Raw genomic sequence first — 26,580 nt, 5'->3', positions numbered from 1 at the left:
GCGGGATGAGGGAGGGAGGACTCTCTGCAGCCAGAACAGGACCAGTGGGAACATGAGGGATGCCCTGGCAGTGCGGGCTGCAGGCCTCGCCCATTCCCGAGGAGCTGGAAGAAGTTATTGCCATCGGTGTGTGTGACACAAGCAGACAACACAGGGGGCAGGGCGCGGGGGGCGGGGGCTGGGGGCTGGGCGTGGGCTTCCCAGAACCAAATCCTGCTGAGGTGTTAACCGCGCACCCTCATCCCCCTGCACCCGCTCCCCGGAACCACACTAGCCTTGAGGTATTAAATACAGCTCTATATACAAGTCCCAAACTGCGGTCCACCCAGACCCACTGGAGAGCTGCAGGGTGCCTCTGCTGGCCCAGTTCGGCCTCCAGGAGGATTTCGAGCTCACCTCTTGGCTGCACACTCATGCTGTGAGCTACAGGAGGTTTGAAGAGTGTGCCCTGCAGCCTGCTGCTCCAGATGGTTCTTAACCATAAGAAGCTCTAAGTCCAAGGCTAGCTTTCTCGCATAACTGTGCCCTTGCAGGGGACAGGGGAGAGGTGGGAGGGATGAGGGCCAATGCTTAGTGCTCCCTCATCATCATCACCGTGCCATCCACCCACCGGCATCCGGAACATCACGAGGACAAGCCAGGGATCTCATGACACCTTCAGTTTCAAACTGCTGCAAGAGAGCCCTGTTACCCACCCCCATCGGCTAAGTCTCAGATTTGGAATCTCCATTCAAGTTCATCTCCCCAACAGGAAACAGAAGGAGCCTCTCCTGCTCTCCACTCGGCTCCCACCAAACAAAACAAAACAAAACAAAACAAAACAAAACAAAACAAAACAAAACAAAACAGGGCAGGAGCCCACATGGGAGTGGGTACCTCTGCTGGTCAGGCTGGCTGAGATTGGGAACCACCTCTGCCTGACTGCTATGCCCAGGGGCTGGGGAGGGGTGGGTGTCAAGGAGAAGGAGGGCCGGCCTGGTCCCGCAGCTCTGTGCCTCTCTCAGAACGGAGCAGGCCTGGGGGAGCAGGGGGCAGGGACCTTCGCGTCCAAGAGTCCACCCCGGTCCTTCCACAAGGGTGGGACGTGCTCCCTCTAGTCCCAAAGGGCTGGGCCGGCAGGGGCGGGGGGGGGGGGGGGGGGAGAGGGGCGTGCGCAAAAGGGAAAAGCTCAAGAGCGCTGCCTCTTAAGAAACTTCCAGATTACAGCGGGTATGTGAGCCGGCCATGCCACGGCTGGAGCGAGAGTGGAGGAGGAGCCGGGAGTCCTTCCTGCCCACGCCTCACCTCCGGCTGGCTTTGCAGGCAGCCGGTTTCTACTGCTTTTCTTTTCTGCCTCCCGTTAACAGACCAACACAACCAAAATAAAAGCAAAGGCTGGTGGTGGGCAGAACTGGAGAGAGAGAGAGAGAGAGAGAGAGAGAGAGAGAGAGAGAGAGAGAGAGATGAACACGTTGTTTTCTGATGCCCCAGCGCTGCTGGCAGGGAAATTCCTGGCTGCACTCCTCTGCTGGATGCTTTCTTTCAAATGTGTATTTTCTCTTCCTCTCCTGTTTGTTCTCTTACCCCAAATGTTCCTCGCTCGCGGTGCACATACCCTATCCCTCCCCCCACCCCGGAGCGCACTGGAATCCCACTGCTGCCTCTAACCTGCTCCGGGTTCAGATACTGATCTCAAAGATGCACCACTTCCCCACACCCCACCCCCCACCCCTGCTCTACGCAGCTTCCTTTCTCAGAAGGCCTTGCAAATTGTCGCAGAGGGCTCCACTGCCCAGCATCTCAAAAAAAGAAAAGGAAAGAAAAGAAAACCAACTCAGTGATTTGCAGGTGCAAAACGGAAGCCATCATTTGACATTTTCAGAACTGTTGTGGCTCACTCCCTTCTTCCATGGGAAAGAACACAGTTCAGGGACAGATGCCGTCTGGTATGGCCCCCAGGGAGGCGGCGGGGACTCTATTGCTCCTTGTTGTCTTTCTCTGTGTCTTCACAGTTGTCCTGCTCGTCCTCCTGGACCACGAACTCCTCGGGGGGCCACCGGAGCTCCCCACTCTCCACCTCGCCCTCCGTGGGCTCTACCACAATGGAGGGCAGGCGGTCCTTCACTTTGCAGGAGCGGTCAAAGTCCGACGGGTCGGGGAAGATCTGGAAGAAAAACAGAGCAGGTGTCGGGTCACACACAGTACTGGAAAAGAGAAATCCTGTTCCTTCATTTCACATACACGTGCAGAACGGAGCCCCTCCAGAGGGCCCGCCACCGTGCCAGGCTCTCAGGATCCCGAAAGGCGGGAGTCAGGGAGAGGCTTCTGGGGCCAACACAGAAAATTGTGTCTCAGCAGACATTAATCCTGAAGCTGCAAGTTTTCAGGGCAGTGCCACCAAATTTGTGGTGCCACTCTGTTCGTGCCTTTTCTTGTCTTTTATTTCCAGATAAAATAATTCAAAATCATGTCACCCAGAGTAAGCCACACCTGTCTGCAGCCAGCACATTACCCCTGCAGTCTAAACCATGTCACAGGTACCTTGACAGTGAATTCCTCCCAGAGTAATGATCAGCAGCTAGTAGAAGCCAGCTCCCAGGTGCTTTACATATATAGTTTGGAACTAATACAGTTGTGCTGGAAAAATAGGTGTTTCTGATACTACCTTAAAGAATCTCAGGTTTGAAGAAGGAGGCTGCCCCAACCATACAGCCTGGAAATGAGTGGTTGTGGAATGGGATTCCAGCCCAGGTCCGTCTGACCCATGTGCCCAGGCCCCCAGAACACCCTGCCCCTCAAACAGATGAGTCCTGATCTCTCTGCAACTATAAAGTCAGGGCCAAATCAGGGTTGAGGGCATGACAGGTCCCAGTCACAGGCAAGCCAGGAAGAATTCTGTTCTCACTGTTTTCACCTGTGAGTAACTCCTGGCTCCTTGATGGTTCTACACCTGGAAGAGTCTTTGCAGAGTCCCGCCAATGAGGCTTCTTTTTTAAATGCCTATTGTGTGTCCTGCCTAGAGCTGGGAGAAATCCCAACCCAGGGGATAAAAACGAGGGCCACGAGGGGCTCTGTGGATTCCCTTTGTACTTACTGCCCTATGACTACAGCTGACCCAATTCTCTGCCCAGCAGCTTAAGTACTTAATCTGATGGGCTGCTGGTCCCTTGCCATCCACAGCCTTCGGTGACACACCCGAGAGCGGGAGAGAGGCGCCTCCGTCTGGGACACTGAGGCTTACAGAACACCGATGTTGAGAGCCATGTGGTGCCTTCAGAGCCACCTCTATCAGCCTCTCCATTTGGTAGATGAGGAAACCAAGATTCAGAGGGGCCCGGAGACTTGCTCAAGGTCACACACCTTGTTAATGGCAAGAGAAAGGAAAGCAAAATCGGAGTGGATGGAGACACACATTTGAAGAGAGCCTGGAGATTGCCCAAGCCGGGCGCAGATCAAGATAGGCCCACATCAGCAAACAAGGGTCCTCTCTTTTCAGGAGGTAGCAGAAATGCTCTCCTACAAACTCAAGGCCTTCCCAGCTTTTGTGATGCCCAATCTTATAGCACCCCAGCCCTGAGCACTGCCGTCTCAGTCACAGACCATGTCGCAGGCCATGTCATAGGCCACGTGGGGCTTCCGAGAATCACGGGCCTCAACAAAACCTCCCCAATCCCTGCAGACAAGTGATTATTAACCATTTATCCAATAAAGCCCTATTGCTGGGGATTAAGCCTTAAGCCAGCTGCACAACCAGGCATCATTAAAGACTTAACAGGCTCATAAAAAGTATCGTAATGGCAGCCAGGAGGAAAACAAGCCAGAGGCGGGGTTAGACTAGTTGGGGCGAAAGGAGGCATGGGGACAGTGGACCCACGCTCTAGGTTTTCTCTCCCTGATGGGGCCAGCCCTGCAGTTCTGCCCTTGGGCTGTGCTGTGCACACAGACCTGATGTGCTGAGCAGGGAGAGGGTCGAGGGGCCCAGTTGGGCCCCTCCTCACTTCTCATATGGAGCTGGAGTCTGTCCATGGGGGTGAAGCACAGGTGCCTTCTGTGAATGACCTTTGGGACTGAGCAAGGGGAAGCCTGGCGAGTGGAATGCACGCCACAGTTTTCAAAGCTCTTTCAGACATCCCCTCATGGAGGTGCAGAGAGACCCTGGGCTCTGTGGGACCCATGGAACGGCTAGGATTCAAACCGAGATCTGCTGTTTTCAGTGCCTGTGCCTTTTGAAAAGTGAACGGATGCCCGTTTCACACATAGAAAACTGACCAAGGAGAGTGGGCAAGACTCCGGGCCTTAACCACCCATTCAGCTGCTAGACACTCCAGCTTAGGAGCAAGGATGACCTCTGGGCAGCTAGGTCTAGAAGATGAGCTTCCCAGTCTGGACAGTTGGTCTAAATCTTCAGGACCTGAGACAGAGCTATGACATATCAAAAGGAGATGGCCGCCGGGCTCAGCATGGACCTGGGCCCCTGCCTCTTCCCTCTGACCTCAAGCCCAGGGCTGGGCCTACCTGTGACATCCCAGCAACTGGACTCTAATTATGATCACCTGAGCCAAGTAAGAGCAAAAGGGACAAGACATAGCAAGGCCAGCTGAAGGAGGAGGAGGACAGTGAGAATGGAGAGCATGTCATTTCGTTTCAGGATGGGAATATGTCTTTAAAATTAGGGTGGGGGGAATGTTAAAATGATGATGATGGTAATAGAAGATAAGCCAGGCACATTTGGTGGGCAGAATCTCATCCTTTACAATAATCCTATGAAGTATATAGTGATCCCTATTTTATAGATGAGGAAACTGAAGCCCAGAGAAGGCAAGGGACTTACTCAAGGCCACACAGCTAGGAAGTGGCTGAATGGGGACCTGAACTCAGACCTGTAGAACCTCAAATTTGATAACACATTGTGTAGAGCCACAGACCGCAGATTCTATGTCCATGACATTACTTCTATAACCCCAATCGGGTTATAGACTGCCGGTGACTCAGTTTCTCCTTTTGAGAAGCAAAGCGACCTTCACGTCTCACTAGATGTGTACAACTTCTTGGCAAACACACAGATGATAAAATGCTTTGAGGACATATGCTGAATTCAAACTGGAATGTCCTCTTTGGAGTCGTTTCAACAAGACTACAGTAAGTATTCAATCTCCAAGCAAGAGGCGGCAATACTCACATGGTAATTAAAATAACTCCAAACAATGCCTTTCATACCAGGAGCTGCACAATTAAGTCTTTTAAGTCCTTGGGGGAAGTCTGAGCACTGAACTTCTGATACTGTTCAGATGCCAGAGAACTTTGCTCCCTGAATGGCTCAAAGGAGGTGCCATTAAAAAATTTTTTTTTCCTTTACAAAGCCTGTTAATTGCATTAAAAAAATCACTATAATAATCATACCTTTCCATCAAAGGTTTTATTTTATTATCAAATAATGCCAATTTATGCCTCTGAAAATTGTAGCTGTCTCCAAAGACAAACATGAGCCCAGACCAGTTTCTCATTTCCTCGCATGCAGACAGAAAGCCTTGCAAAGTGTTGCTGAGCATTTTGCCAGCACAATCTTATCTCCAACAGCTGCTTAAGAGGCTGACCCTAAGGAGGTCGAGATTTTTCCACTAAGTCATGCTTTTTAATCATCTAGGCAGCAGAAAAATGAGAGGTTGCAACTGCAATTTGACAGGGTAGGGAAGGCAGTGGAAAAAAGGACTAAAGTCAGACTTGCCAAGCACATGACAGGTAAGGCCGGGGCGGCAGGCCAGCCTGGCATGCTGTTTGCCTGCAGGAACTGGCAGGGAATAAAGAATGGCCCCTGTTCCAAAAAGAAACTGATTCTGGTTCAACCTCTTACCCCAATGTGCCCCTTGTCTCTGGACTAGGGAAGGGGAAAAAAAAAAAAAATCCTTTTCTCTTCTCTCTGCAGCAAAGACTCATCTTCAAGAGGTCCAGAAAGGAAGATGGGAGGCTCTGAGAAGCCTTTCCCACCATAACCCCCCTGCATAGGGCAGGGCAGATCTAGAAGTATCCATCCCCAGCTGTGAGTCTCTCAGCCCTGTCCCTCCCTCCCTCTGCCAACATTGGATTCCACATCCAGCTATCCCACTGTCACGCTTGGCTGCCGGAGCTGATGGCTTGGATGAAACTAACAGACACTAAGTTCCTTCCTTTGCAAATGGAGTGAAGTATTGAAGTGCACACACAGCATCCCAGCCGGATCCTGTGTGTCCCACGGTGTGGGAAACAGCAGGCGTTCAAACTTGGCACGAGTGAATTTTATAGAGGACACTTCTCCAGGTGGCCTCTAATCCCAACAAGCCCTGACATTTTGGGAACTCAAATGGGTTCACTTGAAAGGTCAAGGGAGCTTTAGAACCCTCTACGAGGAAGAAATGGTCTGTGAGATGTAGTTTGGGTGCCAATATACTGGAATTTCTGGCTGTATGGATGAGAGCTGTCCATTAGGACTTTCTTTGATAATGGAAATGTTCTGTCTCTGTACTAACAGTAGCCAGTAGTCACATTGGCTATTGAGCACTTGAGATGAGGCTAAATTGTTAAATTTTCTTTAACTTTTATCAATATAGACTTATCTATGTAAATATAAATTTAAATTTAAATAGCTGCATGTGGCTAGTGGCTACTGCACTGGGCAACGCAAACATAAATAGTTAAATACGAGGACCAGGAAAACAGGCTGGTCCAGGAAAACTGTGAGGATGTTTGGTTGATGGACCAACATGGGCAGCCTCACAGCAGAGTAGTCTGGGGTTGGGGGTGAGGAATTAGAAGGCTTTTCGCCTGAATGTAAGAATTGCTGGTCAGTCGGCTCCCATTTCACCCATGGAGGGGAACTGAGAGGTAATATCAAATCTCCAAAGGCCTGAAATTTGGGGGCCTAGCTATCAACTGTCTGCCTCTAAGCCAGGTGACCTAAACCTGGCTGCCTCTGCAGTGGGGAGAGAAGAGAGATGTCTGGCACCTGGGATGGAAAATGTGAGCAATTCTGGTGGGAACAGCCCCTCCCCTGAGTGCACGCGTCCCTCAGCCATCATTCCTGACAAACGACTCACAAGAGCTGGCCACAAAGAGGGTGGAGGGCTCGGCAAAGAGCTGAGAGATGCTAACAGGGAAAGCGGACACCAGCCAATGCAGGAGATGAAAGGTGGCTAAATGGATACAAAGGGCTAATTACCAGCTCTGCAAGCTGAGACCTCAGGGGCCTGGGCATCCAGCTTCTCTGTGCTGGGCTGTCACAGAGGGATGGGGTGGGGTGGAGAGGGGAGGGAGGGCAAAGGCCCTGAGGTGAATAACCTGGCAGTCCCCGGGGCGCTGGGAGGGATCTGCCTCCGAACACAAAACCAGTGAGCCTCTCCCCTCTCGGGTTCCAGAGCGGGGATAATCAACCTCAAACCTGCAATGGAAAATCGCCATTCCCACAGGTGGTAGGCCAGGAGTCTGTAAGAGTTGGCTTTTACTTTGTCCCCCATTTCTTATTACTTCTGTGACCTTGCTCAAGTCATTTTAACTTCTCTTAGCTTCAGTTGCCAGAGTAAAATGAGGAAGGAATTTCTGCTTTATAGTATCATTGGCATGATTACATGCAGCTCCATGTTGAGTACCAGCATGGTACCCAAGGGGCTCAAAGCTGTGGTGGCCGATTCCCGAACTCTTCTCTTCATCTATAGATTGGGATTAATGTTCATTCCCATCTTATAGTGCTTTGGAGAGAATCAAATACCGGTATGTGTGAACATGTTCTGTAAACTTGGAATTCCTAATAATGGTTCTTATTAGGTTAAACTGCGGTCCCCAAGGAGCGCTTAGAGTGAGGGACTGAAAAGTCAATAGTCCCAATTGCTTGGGACGGGCACAAGTGAGCAGAACTCCTGGGTGTGCACTCACAATTCTAGGCCAGGTTCTATGGAGAAAGGATTTTGACTTTATCACTTCCCTCCCAATGCTTCTGTTTTCCCAGGGTTTGGGTTGGGCCAGCTGGAACGAAAGCCACTGCCTTGGTCCAGGACCTAGTCTAGTCTTCAGTGGATTCCCTGTAGCTAGTGATCTTCCCATCATGCACCACCCCACCCCCACAGACCTTTCTAGGGGCCTGCTGCCTCTCAGCTTCCCTAAGTCCGGGTTTCTTCTTTTTCTTGGAGAAAAACAATGGATTGGCCTTGTGTGTTTATTCCTTCCTAGGAGGGGCTGGTTTATAACAATGGGCAGATCTCTACCAGCATCCTGCTCTGCCAAGGGCTGAACGAATGAGCAGCAGCTAATCCAAATGAAAAGTCACCCTGCTTTTTGACCCCCAACAATATCCAAAGGCAAGAAATATATATGTTCTTTGAAACATTTGCCTCCTGCTATTGTACCACCACCACCGCAGCCATCATCATCATCATCGTTATTTGCATTTTAATGACTTTTCAAAGTGAAACGTGGCTGGTAAGAACAGAAAGAATTATAGCAAAGGGACAGAGTGGTTCCTAACTGGATTCAGGGAGGAAGAACAGTCTCATCTCCATTGGGATGCTAGTCACCTCCTTCTCTCCATCCGTGACACTTTCACTATGCTCAAATCCCCCTGGCCTGGGACTACAGAATATCCACCTCACCCTCTCCTACCCTTCTCTGGTGTCTCTAATCCTATGGGAGACTTGAGGAGAGATTTAAGGCTTTGTAACAACTGTTGGATCTCCTTCCTTTGGATTAAAGATGCTTAAGCCTCCAGCCCCGAAACTTAAAAGAAAAGGAAATCCTCTAGATAAACACCATCCTTCATAAACATCTCTCAAACACACACCCATCCTGCAGGTCAAGAGTTCCAAATTCCAATTAATTAGCACTAATTGCTGCTGATAACTCTGGGCCCAGTGAGTTGACAGGGCTTTTGGAATGTTAAAGAACACTTCTCTCAAAGTTCTTCAGGGCAGTGAGAAAGAGACTGCAGTTATCTGGCATAGATGATTTCAAATCCCCACATCCTACCATCCTAAGGACTATATTAGCATTGCCCTTTAGAAAGAAGACTTGCCTCCTGGTCACCTCTGGGCCTCTAGGGATGACAGATAGCTTTTTTTCATCCCTCTCCATTGGTACAGCCAAATGTCCCAGAGCCACACCTACTCTCTCTCAAAAAGCCTAGACTGAGGCGGCCAACCATTCCTTCATTTTCCATTTTGGAGACAAAAGTCTTGAATATTTGGCCTAGTCCCACAGCCATCCCACCCTTGTGTGGAGTCCCCTTCCGAACCCCTACCACACATGGCTCCCAAAGACATCCCTGCATGGAAACAAGTCTCTCAAGTTTCTGAGGATTCCCTTACAGCCCTGCCCCATGGCTTTAGCTCGGCCGTCATGCAAAACCACCACCTCTGTGGCACACTACCAGGTCACTTGGCTTTTGGCTTCACAGTGTCTCCTGATTCTTACACCCCTGCTCTAGGCATCATCCTAGGCTTTTCTTCAGACAGCTTCCCGGCTTCTCCTGTCCATCAGAGGAGGAGGACTCCCCAACCTACAGCTGCACTTCCACTTTCCCACCTTCTGTGAAACATCTCCATTTGGATGACACCCATCATCTCCAACTCAACTTGTCCCAAAGTGGGGTCATCAGCTAATATACCTATCTTTCTTTGAGTTAAAAACATTATTTTTTCTTCCCAAATAGGAAGTGTTGCTTGATAGCAGGTCCTATAAAAGACCTGCTGGAGATTTTAGTTGGTCAGAGCTGCAGTATTGATGCCACAACATGGATACAAACAGGGCTGTATTCCTAGAGGCTGTCTACACTGACAGGGAGGCGATGGCCCTGCTGTCCTCTGATCAGACATATTCTTTCTGTTTAATCTAGAGCAGCCATTCTCAAAGCTCATATCCCAAGGTCTTTTCATGGAAGGAGTGTACATGGGGTTAAAATATTTTCTTAATACAAAGATGTTATTTGCCTTTCTCTCTGTGTTGACACCTGCACTGATGGCATAAGGAACACTGGTGGGTGAAACTGCTGGCACCCTGGCAAGAATGAATGGTGTAGCAGCAAACTGTACTTACAGGTATTATATTCTTTACCACAGCACACAATAAAAAAAAAGACTTAGTATCCTTGACAAAGCTGTAAAACTTAACTTTTATTAAACATTGACTCTTAATTTTTTTTAATGTTTATTTATTTTTGAGAGAGAGAGAGAGAGAGAGAGAGAGAGAGAGAGAGAGAGAGAGTGGGGGAGGGACAGAGAGAGAGACGGAGACGGAGGGTCCAAAGCAGGCTCTGCACTGACAGCACAAAGCCTGACGCGGGGCTCGAACTCATGAACCTTGAGATTATGACCTGAGCCGAAGTCAGTCGCTCAGCTGACTGAGCCACCCAGGTGCTCCTAAATATTGACTCTTAGGTACATGTTGCTTTAGTATTCTATGTGATGAAATAGAAAGCCAGCAGACAGCTCACTGCTGCTGTACTTCAGAGCACATCTCAAGGAAGAGCACGCGTGCAAAGGAGTTGCCAGCTGAACTAGCCACTATTTCCACGGAACACCATGGTTACTTGAAAAAAATGACCGCCCAACAAACCATGGTTATTTTGACTTGGGTATTTGGGGGACATGTCCTCAAAAGTGAACAAAACAAGCATGTCACTTCACGGAAAATGACTAATATTTGTTACCAATGATAAAAATCAAACTTTCAAGCATAAATCATATCAGCCACCATAACCTTGTCAGCTTCCTAATTACTTGAAGACTTTCTGATGAGACCAGTAAAGACATGAACAAATGTGACTTTTTGACATTTTATAATGACACGTGTCAACATTTGGAAGACCTGTCTTGTTCAGCCAACGTGTGTCTTCCAAATGACCGACGCACCACATCACAAAACCAAACATGGGTAAAAGACTCATTCAAAGTGTAAGACAGACTACTGGGTTTTAATGTAAGAGTACAACTACTTTGTTGATGAGATTTCAGATTCCATGTTGCTACTAACCTTTAAGAAACTACCACTTGCTGAGTTTTGGTGAAATACCAAAGAAAAATATCTGAATAAGGCTATTAAGATATTTCTTCCTTTTGTTAGCTTTTCTAATATATCTGCATAGGCCCAATTTTCTTTATTTACTCCAACCAACACTTATTGTAACAAATTGAATGCAGAAGCAGACATGAGAGGCTAGCCATTTTCTGTTAAGCCAAATATTAAACAGGTTTGCCAAAATGTAAAACAATGCCTTTCTTCTCACTAAACTTTTTTTTATGTTAGTTTGGTTTTGAAAACATATTTGTCTTTATTAAGAACTATTATTTATATTAACATGCAATGGTTTTACAGTTATTTTAAAATAGGGTTTTTAAAATATTTTCTAATTATATTTGAAAGAGAGAGAGAGAGAGGGAGGGAGACAGTACTTGAGTGGGGTAGGGGCAGAGAGAGACACAGAATCTGAAGCAGGTTCCAGGCTCTGAGCTGTCAGCACAGAGCCTGACGCTGGTCTCAAACTCATGAACTGTGAGATCATGATCTGAACTGAAGTTGGAAGTCCACCCAACTAGGCACTTGGTTTTACTGGTTTTTTTAAAGAATTTCATTTACTTATTTATTTATTTAGAGACAGAGCGTGTGTATGAAAGCGAGCGGGGGAGGGGCAGAGAGAGAGAGACAGAGAGACAGAGAGAGACAGAGAGAATCCCAAGCAAGATCTGCACTGCCAGCACAGAGCCTGACACGGGGCTTGAACTCATGAACCATGAGATCATGACTTGAACCAAAATCAAGAGTCTGACACCCAACCAACTGAGCACCCAGGCACCTTGGTTTTACTGTTATTATAAAGGAGTTAATACAGAAAATTTTTACACATTCTGTTTTAATATCAAAAGATATGATCCACATAAACAAATACCTCTGGGGGTCCTAAATAATTGTTAAGAATGGAAAAGGGGCTGAGATCAAAACATTCGAGAACTGCTGACCTAGAGAAAGAAAAAGCACCCTCGGGAAGATGACCACATAAGTCAAGGTTGAAGGACAGTATGTTTTCAGACTGAAAAGATTTGAGAGGAGCATAAAGCTGCCTTCAAACAGCCGGAAGGCAGACATGAAGAAAAGAGAGCAGATTTTTTAATTCCAGAGGGTGGATCTATCTAGGATCAGGGTGGAGGATCTCACCTCATCATACAACAGTCTAACAGAAGTAATAGCATCGGCCCTCTCCCCTAGAGATGGGGAAATCAAGGCCAAAAGAGGTGATGTGAGTTTCCTTAGGCGACACAGACAGAAGCAAGCCAAGATTAGAAACCAGTTATCCAGATTTGTAGTCCATAATCTTACAGCTCTGAGAGGTTCTGAAATCCACGTCACCGGCTGTGTCCAAAGAGCACCCAAGTGACCCAACGTCATGCCACTGTTGCATGCGCTCCCATGTCTGAGATGCTAGAGTGTCACGGTTGGATTCCACTTTTTGTTTGTATACTCTCTAAAAGAATTTTGAAAAATTCTGTCATTTCACTCATTTTTAAATCGACACCTGAAACTTCTGATATATCATAAACATCAACGTTTTAAAATAAAACGTTTATACCATTCTTTTAAATGTACCCAATGCCTTGTATAAGCAGTTAAAAAAAATTTTTTTAATCTTTATTTTTGAGAGAGAGAGAGACTTTAATCTTTATTTTTGAGAGAGAGAGAGACAGAGTGTGAGTGGGAGGGGCAGAGAGAGAGGGAGACATAGAATCTGAAGCAGGCTCCAGGCTCTGAGCTGTCAGCACAGAACAGAGCCAGACGCAGGGCTTGAACTCACAAACTGCGAGATCATGACCTGAGCCAAAGTCAGACGCTCAACCAACTGAGCCATTCAGGCGCCCCTGTACACAATGCCTTATAAACACCAAAGCAACTTGGTGTCAACCCTCACCCGTTAAAAAACTCATAAACAAGCTCTTAAATTTTATCCTTTTCTCTGTTTGAAAATGTTTCTCCATTCTACTGTTCTATAGAATTTTAACTTAATAGAAGCTTTTAGTCATGAGGTTTTCTCATACTTCTCTGCAGCAAAGAAATGTATTTATGGATATAAATTGATAGTTAATATTTGTCTATCAAATGACCCTAAGGCCTGTTAGTGGAAAAAAAAAAATCTGGATTGGTTCATTGCAGCTATTAGTATATAACTGATCAATAAAATACCACAAATAATTGTTACATACAAAAAGTAATCTTTTTTATTGGTTTCTTAATGTGATAGATAGTGGGATTTATGGAGCTTCCCAGTCAGTAATATTTTGAATGGCCCATTTGTTTGGTTCCCTCAGGGCTTCAACACCTTGGGGAAAGTACCTTAAAAGATTCAGGAGGGCAAGACACAAGTCCTTCTCTTATAAAAGAGGAGGAAAAGAGCACCTGGGTGGCTCAGTTGGTTAGTCAGACTTCGGCCTGAGTCATGATCTCGCGGTTTTTGAGTTCAAGCCCCACATCAAGCTCTGTGTTGACAGCTCAGAGCCTGGAGCCTGCTTCAGATTCTGTGTCTCCCTCTCTCTCTGCCCCACCCCTTTTTGTGCTCTCTCTCTCTCTCTCTCAAAAACAAACATTAAAAATATAATAAAAAAATAAAACGGGTGGAAGGCAATCTTGACAGGAAAGGTAGGGAAAGAAAACCGGAGAAGCCCGTCTTCAGGAAATGCAATGTTAGAAAAGCAACAGAAGGAAGCTGAAGATGTGGAAATAGGTTTCCCGAAAATGCTCTCTGCTGTCACATCCCTTGGAAAGTTCCTGTGAACCCCAGGGCAGCTGTCCTCTGGTGTTAACACTTTGTTAAAACATCAAGTAGTACATACATAGAACATCATTAAGAAGTCATTTGGCATGAAAACCTCTAATATTAGGGTGCCAAGGAAAATAGCCAGGAAGGATCCTAATGCTCCAACTGTCACATCTGAGGGGGCAAATGACCAAAGAAATACGGAAATCATAATGGAGTGTTAGCTGATCTTTAAGAATGCTTTCATCTAAGAGGATACAACGGTTGAAGAAAAGAAATTCCTTCATGATAACAATAGTGATGCCAGCCTTGGGAAGTTGGACACCACTGAAATTATTTATCCCTCCATGTCCACATACACATTATGGCTCAATTATATTTTTTCCTTACTCATTTGTTTAAAAAATATTTTAAAAAAATGAAACAATATCACCACACAGATGGAAAACTAGTATTGCTTATCATAGGTGGTAACCATGAAAATACACTAACATTTGTGAAGTTTGTCCGAGTAACACCTAAATTGACTAGTCTGTGAATCCTACTGGAACATCGGCTTAGGCTGTTTACTTGTTGCCAAGAAGCTGAGGCTTGCACAGTTGTTGGGTAAAAAGTCCCTGAGCACTGCGCCCAAAACTTCCATTATATTCAGATCTACTTCTAAGAGCACAGTCCCTCCTGAATTCTGAAGCAATATTTCTAAACCATGACCATTCCATGAGCCAGACCTGGAGCCCCAGAAAACCAAGATGGCCTAAGGGACTACCTGAATGTCCATCCAAATTTCATGGGTCTCCAGGCAGAGGCGATTTCACTAGTCTTCCTCAAGGTCACGTGGTGCTCCAATGTCATTAATAGAATAAAGGAGACAAGGAGAGCAATCACTGACCCATTTATATCTATAATCCAGAGTGTGTCAATCTGCCCACAATGGGACAAAAATATAATCACCAGCTATTTTGCAATGCTGGCTAAATACAGCCTAAGCATCATTAATTTTTATCATCTCTGCTCAAAATAAGCAATTAACGAACTAAAGGAAGATGTACAACATCTAAACACTCTGAAATAACCAAACACCTTTCTGACTCTACCCACAAAGTTTCTCCATGATCCCAACTCTACAGATTTTACACCCCTGAAATTCTGTGTGCTAGAGCTTTCCAGACAAGAAGCTTATATTTTGATAAACACTTCTATTTGTTTTGTTTTTTAAGGTCATATATAATCAAGAGGCTTAATGATGTTGAATCTCTTTGAATCAGTAGCTGTACTTCCAAGAATTATTCCAAGGAAAGAAATCAGGCCTGTGCAGAGATTTATGTAAAATAATGTTCAGAGCAGCATTCTTTGTAGGAACAAAATACGCCACAACCAAAGATTCAGCAGTAAGAAGTGGCACATCACGAAATGAAACACCATTTTACAAAGAAAAACAAATGGACATAGTTACAAATTATAGTAAGTGAAAAAAGACTCACTAGAGCATATGTATACGCTCTCTAGATATTATATGTATATAATAAATATACATATTTGTCTCAATTTTGTCTTTTTAACATAAAGACATACAAAAATACTAGAAGCAAACATACCAAAATATTTCAGTGATAGAAATATGGTGGATTTTTTTGTATTTTAAATTTTTCTAAATTTCTAAAAGGAATAAATATTACCTTTTTAATTATAACACACACACACACACACACACACACACACACACACACACACAGCATCTTTTGACTTTAAAACTCTGTCCTAAGACTCTACTCTGAGGAAAATAGTATTAACTATGGACAAAGATTTATACATAAAGTTATATATAAATTTTCACATTATTTATAGGAGGAAAAACTTATACAATCTAAAAGTTTTCAACAACTGCAGAATGGTAAAAAGAATCATGTTGTAACCATGGGACATGACATTGTTCAGTTATTAAAACTGCTGGCTTTAAAGCCTTTTTAAGACAAGTTGCAATGATGTGATGCTGATGACTTATACACTGTGAAGTAAAAAAGGCACAACACAACTGTGATTTGGCTACCTGAAAATACAAGTGCGCTGGAAAAGAAGGGAAAAGTTGCTACAATGTAAACAGCTGTGACTCAGGCATGGTGGGGTTATGATGATTTAGAAAACAAAAAGGTTAAAGAAAGTTAAAATTCCATCACGGGCAGAGGTTACTTTTAAAATTTGAGGAGTAAGCGAAAGAACAATAAAATACGTACTTTATCGGTAAAAATATAAACTAACTGGGAAGAGGGAAAAGGAAGAGAAAATTTTCCTATAATCTCAACACTCCAATCTAAAACAACCACTATTAACATTCCACCGTCTGCCCTTTTGGTCATGAGGGAGTGCGTGTGAGAGAGTGTGTGTGTGTGTGCGCGCGCGCACCTGTTCATGTGAGTGTCTGCAAGTGTGTGTGTGTGTGTGTGTGTGTGTGTGTGTGTGCGCGTGCACATATGTATGAGTATATGAGTCTCAGCAAGCACCTCAGGGTCGGTCCACAGAGATCAGTGGCTGAGCTCAGTGCTGCCCACACCCCTTGGGCTAACAATGGTGATCTATTAAATTAGCTTGTACACAGGGCCGTGTCTGGAGAAAACATTTAGGAATTTGGGAAAGCAGGGACGCCTCTCAAATGCAGGGTGGATGAGTTTTCTACAAAGCAAAGGCAGAAGGTGAATTCAAGGTATACTATTAATTCTGTCTGGGAACCACCTTCAGATTCAAGTTAGGATAAAGTCAGACCTAGAAATCTAACACCTCTGAACTGAGATTTGTGAAGGCCCTCCTGGCTCAGGCCATTTCTACTCTGGGGGAGAGATCCAGAACCTTCCTTCCCATTGGCTCCAATAAAATTCATGGCTGAGCAGCAAGCAGTCAGTGCTGCCCTGGCTACATGCTTGGGTGCCTCTTCTCTACAGTTTACCTAAGAAAGGACCTTCCGACAGTGCCAGCAAGGCAACGGATTCTAGTTGGCGGGGGGGGGGGGGGGGGGGGGGGTTGGGGGAAGAGCCCAAACTTCCCTTAAATTCAAAATGCTAGCTGAACAACAGTCTGGAGAAACTTCTGGCAACTTTTAATTTTTTCCCCAGGTCTGCGCAGGAAGGAGCCCTCCCCCAGCCAAGGGGGGAAGCAGCAGAAGCAGTATTTGACTTGCCGATTAAGAACCCTCCCGGGGTGAGCTCAGGGACAAGGGAAGGGCAAGCGGGGCGGTGAGAGGTAGCAGAAGGGTCCAGCAGCTAAGAGACTGGAAAGAAGTAAGACCCTGACAACTCTGAGCCCCATGTGAATGAGGGCCTGTTTTCATATCCTCTGAGGATTATTTCAGGACTCGGGCCTGAAAGATCATTTCAGGACATTCACTAGACACCCAGGAATAGCTCTTGGCTCCAGTGGCAAGATTCGCCACCCAAACTCACCCCTTTCCCTAAGGGTACAATCCTCCTTTCTATTCAACTTGGAAGACTGGGTCGATGTCAGGAAGGTGCTGATCCTATAAAAATCTATGCCGTGGGACAGCCGAGGTAGAGGGAAAGGGAGAGAGGAAGGTCCGATCGATCCTTCAGCACTCACCGTGCAGCTGTTCGTGGGACACTGTGGCCGGCACCATAGGAACAGAGCAGTCTAAGACACAGCCCCCCACGCTGCACAGCGATGAACATATCACCACCTGAGAGGCGTCAGGCCTGACACAGGCCCTTTGACAGAAGGCTGGTTGCTTGATTCTAGCATGTAACACGTTGGCCAGGAAAGCAAAGAAAGCCCGTTCTCTCCCTGGCCGTGCCACAGACTCACCGTTGTGACCACATCGCGTGTGTTGGGGGGGGCGAGGGCGGGGGAATCCCCCAGGGGACCAATTCCAGCCTTCTGTAGGCCTCAACCCGGGGCGGGGCGGCGGTGGGGGGGGGCATTCCAGACTGTAAACATGACGTGTGTGTCAAGGCTTTGGGTATACAAAGGAAGGTGCTGGATCCCTCATACAACCTAGAGTTGATATGAACAGGGTGGGCACTGACTCGAAGAGAGATTGCGTGTGCAGACACAAACCCACTTGGAAACAAAGCCTTCCTGCTACACCCTGTGGCCCTAACTGGCTGTTTGGCATCACATTATTAAGATTTGTACTAAGGAGGGAGCGGAGTGGAGGGGGTGGGGATAGAAAAAGGAAAACTTGCTGTGATTCTGGCAACATGTCGTGTCCATGGCTGGATATCTCCTGCCAAATGCTTTGCAATTTTAGCTTTATTTCTCTCCAGGGACAATCGAGGGCTTTTTAAGATGATGACTTCCTAGTGACCATGGGACTTCCATGAGGCCACTCAGCAGGGCTTCCAAAACCCTTGAGAACATGGTGGGGTACCACAACTGGGAAGGGATACAGGGGCGTGAGGAGGAAGAGACAGAGCTGGTGAAGGAGTCACCAGGCATGGCCTCCTGAGCAGAGGCTTGTGGGAAGCGGAGACAGGGACTCAGAGCTCCAGCCTCTCTGAGGGCTGAGCCTGGGGAGGAAGCTCAACCAGTCACTTGCTGCACCGGGTGCATTTGCACAGCGGGGGACACCCAGGGAGAGCCAGGCTCAGGGGTCTTCATAAAGAAAGGCTCTGCACAGAAGGTGTTTCTGAACTGCTGCTTGACTTCAGAGATTAACCCAAGCCTGTTGGCTGAGACAGGAGCTGCTGCTTCTGATAAAGGGAAGTGGTAGGTGCAGGGTGCGGGTAGGGGGGCGGGCAGGTGGAGTCGGCTGTCATTGGGCCTTGCAGATAGAAGAGAGCTAACACTCAGGCTCTCAGACTCTCAGACTGCAAGAAGCAAAGGACAGAACTGTGGCGAGAGGTCAGCCCCCCACTCTCCCTCCTCGCTATGGTGCCAAACCCAGGATATCCCTCCCTCCTCCTGTCTTAGGAAGCAACGGGGAAGACGCAGGGAAGCCCTGAGCTCAGGGGATCAAAGGGAAAGCACAGGACGCAGAACGCTGTGGTGTGTGAAGAGCTAGCTCCTTCTGATTTACGGCACATCCTCCCGGCTTCCCTGAGGAGAGCCCGCTGCCTAGCGGACTGGCGGATGGATGTCAAATGGTAGGAGTACGTGACCAAGAACAGCAACAGGGATACGAAGGACAGCCAGTGAGAGACACGCATGCCGATCACAGAGGAATTTAAAAAGCTTAGGGAAGGACAGAGTTATCAGATCTTGGTCTGGATGCTTTAGAAGGGGCATTTTCAGAGAAAACCAAGGAGCCATACCTCTGTCTAGAACTTAGTGAGGGCAATGCAATCGCGGAAGTCTCAGCACTGTGCTGGGGGGCAAGTCAGGCAGCAAAGCCAGAATGCCCACAGCCCTTGGGTCGTGGCAGTGGCAGTGTCTATAGGCAAACTCTCAGGACCCTTCCCCACACAGGACCTGGGCCGATTCAGGTGCAGCATAAAAGGAGGCCCAGCCAGAGAGGCATAAAAATGCTACATCCTTAGAGCCCCCAGAGCCCAGGGAGGGCCCCGCCAGGCAGCCGCTGACCTGCTTCCTTGAACTGGGGAAAGTAAGAAGGTGTAGGCAGCAGACATTCCTGTCCCATGGGTGGGTCAGAGAACAGGGGGTCCACAGCCACAGTACAGGGAGGCAGCTGCAGCAATTGGGGACCTAAATGTCCTCCCGGGGACCCTCCCGCTCAGCCCCAGTGAACGGACTGCTTACCCGCAGCCTGCCCAACAGGTACTCAGACTTTCGAGTAACCATTTACTCACCCACCCAGCCAGGTGTCCTGGTTCATGCCAAGTGGGTGCACAGACATGGACCTCACATACGGAACGGACTCTCTAAATAAAGTTCAGATGCACCAAGGCACTGGCTCCGCTGATTTGTATACAGGCTCACAAAATGACACTATCATCCTAGGCACGAGAGGTAGGGCTTTACCTGAACTTTTCAGAGGATAAAAAGGCATTTATCTGAAGCCTTGACAGGCATGAGCTGAGGCAGCCCTTTTAAAAACCTTAAAGTAGAGGTGAAGACGGCCAGCTTTAGGATCAGAAGACTCAACTTCACCAGAACAACCACCAGCCACTTCGCACCTGCTCTGTGAAAGCCTGGAGCCAACAGGCACCTTGGGTTGGGGAGGTGATGGCTGATGGGCACAGAGAGGGAAACAAGGCATCCCCTGCCCTCAGAGACCTGGGCAGGGAGAAGGTCAGGCAGGACCTGCATCCTCAAAGCCTAGGGAAGCATCGTTTCAAAGCACACCGGCCAGAGGTGTTGAAAGAAGAAAGAGGTCCCATCTGGGGCAGAGAGATTAGGAAAGCTTCATTCCGGGTAGGTCTGGAAGGTGGGGGAATGACTGACAAAGTCCAGTGTGCCTATTTATTTTCTGACCTTGTTTCAAGGTCGAATCACAAGCCTGAGATTCTATTTCATCTGCCAAGTCGGGATTGATGTCTCCTTCCCACTTTCAGTTCCTTGGAAAAGCAGGTCTTGGTAAAAGCCATGTACTATTATTACCCTCAGGAAGAAGGCCAAGAACAGAGTTCTGAGATGTCCCGCCCCAGATCTGAGCCCAGAGGATGAGCTATCCAGCCAGCGCAGTCCCAGCCAATCCCCAGAGCTCTGGTGGGAATGCGTTTCATTGGGTGACATTGGCTTTGAGGGGACCCAGAGGATATCGGTCATATGACAATTGTCAGATCAGCTCGCTGTAGAGCCCCGCACATGGCATAAACAGGGACAAACCAAAGGGGTATTGGGACACACAACAAAGTTAGGTTAGAGGTGGAGGTGCTCTCTTGCAGTCCTAATTTTCTTTCAAGGCCCAGCCCCAAGTCGGACGTTCCAAGCCTTCTCGCTGCCATCCACACCTGGACTGACCATGGCTTTGCATTGCTTTACCAGACTGCCTATGTTCCAGTTATGGTGCACATGCTGGTTTCCCTCTGCGCAGCGCCCGCCCACAGCGCACTGCACACAGCCGATGCCCAGTAAATGTGGCCTGGTTAAAGATTACACCCTCCCCCCACTTCTCTTCATCAGGCAACCAGAGGACCTTTCTGAAATCTTGTGACAAGAGTGCTTTGAAGTTCCAGGTAAGAGATCTTGGAACTGGACAGTCGCCCCCACCCAGGTAGCAGGAACAGATTTCCTGAGCGGCCGTGAGAACTGGGCCCTCAGGCCAGCACCACAAGACAAGATCTCGGGCCCTTTTCTCAGGCCGCATCATGACATTTTGGGAGCCCAGAGGCAATTTTGTTATTTTCCCCCTGCCATTGCAATCTCAGCTTGGCCTTCCTCACCCAGAGCTCAGCCCCTTCTGCCATCTTTACCTGTCCCTCAGATACAGCAGAATGGCCTGAAGGTGGAGACAACAGCCCTCTGGGAAGTGGCCCTTCACCCTGGGACATGTTCAGGAGGAGAATATAAAAGGCACACACAAGACATCCTGACTGTGTTTGGAAACGTTCTGTGATGGAAATCTAAAACCCAAAACTGAAAGAAGGTCTCACCTGTAACCACAGAGAGATTTGGTCTGATTCAGTGGCTTGGAAAACTGGTATCCAAAAACACCCTGGCTGGTGGGCCAGGAAACTTCTACCCTCCCACAGGCTGTGGGGCCTTTGATTGTCTCTTTCAGACCCTCTCTGGGGGTGGGGGGTATAAAGCCAACCAGGAGAGGGTATTCCCCCTCCTTCCCTCATCTCCTCAGGCCACATGAATACTTATTTCCAGCCAATGAAAGGGGCTTGGCCAGACTGACACAAAACAAAGGGGCCTTCTTGAACCTCCCAGTGTGTCGCCTACCAAGTTACCTTACCCAGACTTAGCTTTCATCTCAGCTCTTCGATCAACAAGCCCACCCCCCATCACCATCACACGCCCGCAGCTTTCTATTTGTTTCTTCCTCTACAAAACAAATGCCCTAGAATGGTTCTACAGAATGACTAGCCAGAGCAAGTCCAGATTCTAACCAAGACCAGTTCCAGGCACAGACACACGACATGTCAGAAGAGCAAGGCTTTGGAGTGCGGGTCTACTCAGTCTGAGCCTGTCTCTTCACCTGTTAAACGGAGCAAGAACTCCCACCTCAGAGCTACGGTCAAGAGTAAACGAGTAAATTTGCAAAGTGCACGGCTCACAGCAGACATTGTTAGTATTTGCTGAATGGGCCGGCCCATCACACCCTATTCATCTTCCCCGCGCCAATGCTCCCAGCACCAAGGTCTTCCCTTAAAAACAGACTCCTTCCTCTCCCACGTGCAATAACCTAGGAACTCCCCTTGGAAATATGGAAACAGTCTACTGTCCCAGAGGTATCTGAAGATGCTATGTAGCCGGCCAGGCCAGCGCACAAGGGCATGGCAGGCGAGGAAGAGCACTGTGCTAAGAATCTGAAAGTGTTACTTGGGCCACTTTTTGAGTCCTTATGTATTCTGGATCCATCACACAGGATGAACTCTAATCTATATGCCAGCAGTCACATCCCTGAGATAGCTTGCCTTTGGGGACAGTTCTCAATACTAAGTACTTTGAACATTAACTCTGTTAGCATCAGCGGATCAACCATCAATCTGAGGAAGAAAGCAGCATGTGACACAGATATTCTTCCACCAGATCACCTTTGCCCATAAGCTACCCTTCACGGTGATGTTTCTATTGCCCAAGGCCTGGCTGGGAAGGGAAATTCTGGTCTGAACTGACTGCACAAATCACGTCTCCCCTTTGCTGCTGTGAATGGGAGGGTCCACAGCAGCCAGCATGACTAACCAATGACGTCAGTTCATGCTCACTGAACCCTTACTGTGTGTCCCAGGCACTATGAATGCTTTCTCCACACCACCTCATCAAGTTGGATCTTTACCACCATTTTCCACAGTAAGGACTATTGTTGCCCCATTTTACAGGTGAAGAAACTGAGGCTTACTGGCATTAGGGGACTTTCCCAAGGTCACATAGCAGTTCCAAGTGGCACTGGGATGCAGAACCACGTCTGCTCCAGCCCCAGCAGAAGTTGCCAGGCTCTGAAGAGCCAGAATGAACCCAGTACTGAACTCACCTGATAGGAAAGGCCATCCTTTCGGGGGTTGAGGCCAATCTCCTCCATGGATGGGGCGTTCATCATCACCTCAGTCATCTCGGCAGATCTCAGGTAGTCAGGGCTGCCAAGAAACCCAGACCAAAAGTCAACAAACACACGCACTTTCATGTTCCTATCCTTGGTGCGTTCTGCTGTCAGATCAGGGGACTGTCTGGAGGCAGGATGAGAGGTGTTCAAAACAGACCTCACAGAAAAACAAGCTCACACCCTGAGGAAGTGCCGTACAAGCCCAGAGCAGCACGGCTCTCAGTCTCAACCAACAAAGCCTCGAAACTGCCTGGAAACCTCTCTGGCAAACCTCTCTTCCCTCCTCTCCTGTACAAGTCCCCACTGGCACAGAGCAACTCTGGATTTTCTTTTAAGTGACAGAACAGAAAAAAACCATACCAGTAGGTATCTGAGTCCATTTGTCTCTATTAAAACCAATTCAACCCGTGTCTAGGAGAACTGCATATTATTATTACATAATAATAACAGGTCAACCTCAGGGAAACCAAGTCCAATAATGCTGCCTTGCTAAATTTCACGCTCTCTCTCTCTCTCTCTCCCTGGTGTTCCTTTTTGCAAAATATCCCACTTAAAGCCCCAAGGGGTCAGCTTCCTGCAAGCGTCACATCTGCCATCCAATCCCCTTCCCTAGCCCAGCCACAGCAGCTGCAAGCTCACAGCTTGAAAAACATCCCCTGGATTAAAAGCCTTAAAGATGCCCAGACTCTGATTGCAAAGGAAATTTCCAGAGGGGCCAAGCTGGCCCACCAATGGCTGACATGTGAAAGTGCTTTGTACTCTGTAAGCAGGATACAAATGTTCCATTATCCCCACACAAGCCACCGGCACCTACGGGGTCCCGAGTGCACAGTGCCAAATAGTACATACCAAAGTCAGTGTACGCCCTACACAACACCCAATATTTTCACCATCATGTCTTTACACATTGTTAGAAAAAAAGAAAGCAGGCAAGGCTTTAAGACCGACTGCATCTAAGGAAGCAGGGTTTCCTTAGATTCTTCTTCATTTTATGATGACTACATAGAGTAGAAATAGCGCTGGATTTGTGAACAGAAGCAGGAGGTCTGGTCCAAGCTCTGTCACTCAAAAGCTGTGTGATCTTGAACAAGTAATCTAACCTCTCTGAGCCACAGGTGCTCTGTTTCTTACCATGATGCTAATAATGCATATCCCACAGTTATGCTAAATGGCTAATCTCTGGGGGGAGAAAAACCATTGCAAACTATTTAGTGCTAATCTACTATGAAATAATTCCCAATTATTTTATTTCCCTTCATTTCTCAGGGGATAATAACCCTGATGGGCCCTGACACCCACCTTGGCAAGTTTTGGGCGTTCAGGGGCACAAAGCCTCCAGTTGTCTCGGAAGTCTCACCCACATGGCATTTGCTGCTCACACAGCACGGAGGTGGGAGGGAAGGGGCGCGCATCAGGAGGGGGGTACGCAAGCCTCACGGGTGGGGGAATTTTTACTTTGTTTGGAGAGTGCATGTCCCTAAACAGAGCCTGCGTGGGGGAGGAGAGACAGAAGATGCTGGGCGTCGGGCAAGGGTTAGGGTCAAAAGTGGGGACTCCAAAGGCAGATTCATCCGGGGTCGTGGAAAGGCTGCCGCCGACCCTCAAGGAAACGGGCCCGAAGAGCGCCCACCCGGCCCCTCGCCTGCTGTAGCGGCGCTCGCTCCTCGCTCCGGGCTGTGGCGCGGGCCCGAAAAGTTGAAGCGAGAAGCATGAACTTTCCGGTTTCTGGGCTGAGCAGGACCGCGCCGAGCGGGAGCCCGCGGAGCCGGTCAGCGGCGCCCGCACCTGAAGGCGAGCTCCGAAGCCGCCAGTGCTCGACCCCTGGCCGCTCCTCCTCTTCCCCGAGGCAGGAAGGAAGCTGCAGCCGGCGCGGCTGGGGGCCTTGCTCCGCAACCAGCGCGGCGCCCGCGGCGCATCCCTCCCGGCCCAGATCCCCGGTCCTTGCGAACCTCCTCCGTCCCCTGCCTGGCCCCGGATTCTTCCAGCCCATCCGACGAGGGCGGCTCCCCAGCCCCAGTCCCGGCCCCCACAAAGCCGCATCGCGTTTTACGGGTTATGGAGAGGAATGAGACCGAGAGGGTGCAGCGTGTACTTGTACTGCTGCTTGTGGCTTTAACCGGGTTCCCTGTGGGGAGAGCAATTTTCCCCACCCCTCGAAGCTCTGCAAAAGCCGCCCGCGCTGCACCAGCTCGGCCCCGCGGCCGCCGGCCTCGACGCCGAGACTTGCATGCAAACAAAAAGAAAAAGGGGAGGGGCCCGGGGAGAGCTGGAGCCCCCTGCGCCGGCCCCGGCGCGTGCCTCCTGCAGTCCTCTGCATTAGGGTTTTATTAGCGGGGTTCAAGCTTGATTCCTGGTCCCCCACCCCCACCCCACCGCCAGCACATACACACCCTCGCAGCCGTCACTTAAGTGACGGCTTCGAGTTCACTCCCTTTGTCTGGATGCTCTCGGCACCCCCTCCCCCCACCCCCACCTTTGCAACCTTGACGTTGACTCCTGCACGGGTTGGGAGGCGGGCGAGTGCGGGCGTCCGCGCCGCCTGCTGCCCTCGCACCCGAGCCCGCAGGAGCAGGAGCCCGGGCCCCGCAGCCATGGCCGCGAGACGGATGCCCGCCGAGGGCGCAGGATACTCACCAGTGAATGGGGAAATATACAGACATGAAGTCCTAGGGGAGGCTGACCCACGCCCTTGTGACTTAAAAACGGTCACTGCGTCCCGAGTAAGGGTGTCAGGGGCGCAGACAGGCGCGGCCGGCGGCCGAGTGCAAGCACTAGGCGTTCGCGGGTCCGCCTTCCGGAGACAGCCCCGCTGCCAGCGGCGTCCGCAGAGCACACGGAGCTCTCGGTTCTCCACCGAGCTCGCGGCCCCACAAAGAGCCCGGGAAGCCGTATTTATAGGGGCGGGGGGCGTGGCTCGGCCCCGGGAGACCCCGCCCCCTCTCACCCACTCCTGGAATAACGTCACCAAAATCATGAATGGCTTCAGCTCTCGCAGCTCCCGCGGGCGGCGGCTCGGGGGCGCGCTCAGGCTCAGCTCCCCCGAAGGCCGTGGTTTGCTTCTAGCCGGCCTCCCTCCCCACGACTCACACACGCACACACGCGCGAGTACACGCGCGCGCGCACACACGCACGCACCAGGGTGGGAGTTCAATGTCAACGCTGCTTCCCGCCGACGAACCCGCCGGCGTCCGCGCCCCTCTCCGCGCCCCCCTCCTTGCACAGTCCCCTGGGCGCTCCGGGAGGAGGACTGTGGGCTAGAGGAGGGCGCTGGGCGGGTTCCGGACGTGACCGCTCGGCGGCCTCGCTGCGCGGTAGGAGGGCGCCATCCTTCGACCCTGGATGCCTGGCTCCAGAGACCTCCTTTGCACCCTCTCCTCGTCCCCAACCCAGAACTCGGGACTCCTCTTCCGGCGTTCAGCCCCCAAACTAGGCCTCTCCCGCGACACCTCGATCCCTGCGCGGGAGGCGCGTCCCTTCCATCTCTGGCAAGCTGCGTGGAGATTAGAGCACCGCTGAAAAAGAGGCGGTGGGAAGGTGGGAGGGGACGCGAAGCTGGGGAGAAGAGTTAGCTTGCGAGGGACTGATTTGCAGCCTGCAGATCCGTGGAGGGTTTTATTTGTGTGAGAAAGGATGTGGTGTCGTCGTAGGGTTTTTCCACTGGACACCTACACACACCGTGGCGCGGGGCATGGGGTGCAGGTGGGCACTGCGCAAGCCCATCCCACCATCC

General features: G+C 49.3%; 1 protein-coding gene across 4 annotated transcripts; it reads right to left on the bottom strand.

Moving 5' to 3' along the window:
- Positions 1 to 1,820: 1,820 nt before the first annotated feature.
- On the bottom strand, positions 1,821 to 25,738 carry LBH (LBH regulator of WNT signaling pathway). 4 transcript variants are annotated; one of them, XM_058682942.1, is made up of 4 exons: positions 25,485 to 25,738; positions 22,782 to 22,884; positions 12,310 to 12,454; positions 2,030 to 2,143 (listed from the first exon to the last, which is right to left on the bottom strand). In XM_058682942.1, the coding sequence occupies exons 1-4, from the start codon at positions 25,508 to 25,510 to the stop codon at positions 2,118 to 2,120; spliced, it is 300 nt and encodes a 99-aa protein (XP_058538925.1). In that variant the 5' UTR covers positions 25,511 to 25,738; the 3' UTR covers positions 2,030 to 2,117. The 4 variants fall into 4 exon arrangements, with proteins under 4 accessions (XP_058538923.1, XP_058538924.1, XP_058538926.1 ...); XM_058682940.1 differs by lacking the exon at positions 12,310 to 12,454 and having other exon boundaries at positions 1,821 to 2,143; positions 25,485 to 25,733; XM_058682941.1 differs by lacking the exons at positions 12,310 to 12,454; positions 25,485 to 25,738 and adding an exon at positions 23,211 to 23,321 and having other exon boundaries at positions 1,821 to 2,143.
- Between the last annotated feature and the right edge of the window lie 842 nt (positions 25,739 to 26,580).

Source organism: Neofelis nebulosa, chromosome 9 (genome assembly GCF_028018385.1).
Source record: "Neofelis nebulosa isolate mNeoNeb1 chromosome 9, mNeoNeb1.pri, whole genome shotgun sequence".
Lineage (NCBI taxonomy): Eukaryota > Metazoa > Chordata > Mammalia > Carnivora > Felidae > Neofelis > Neofelis nebulosa.
Note: the sequence above shows the minus strand (reverse complement) of the source record. Positions and strands in the feature narration are given on the sequence as shown.

What these genes read in the sequence shown, in the direction of transcription:
- LBH (XM_058682940.1), bottom strand. Translation starts at nt 25,510, where the DNA reads ATGTCTGTATATTTCCCCATTCACTG. An exon ending in GTATATTTCCCCATTCACTG is followed by an intron (nt 22,885 to 25,484) that starts GTGAGTATCCTG and finishes GTTTCTTGGCAG; the next exon opens with CCCTGACTACCTGAGATCTG. An exon ending in AGGATGGCCTTTCCTATCAG is followed by an intron (nt 2,144 to 22,781) that starts GTGAGTTCAGTA and finishes TTTTTCTTCCAG; the next exon opens with ATCTTCCCCGACCCGTCGGA.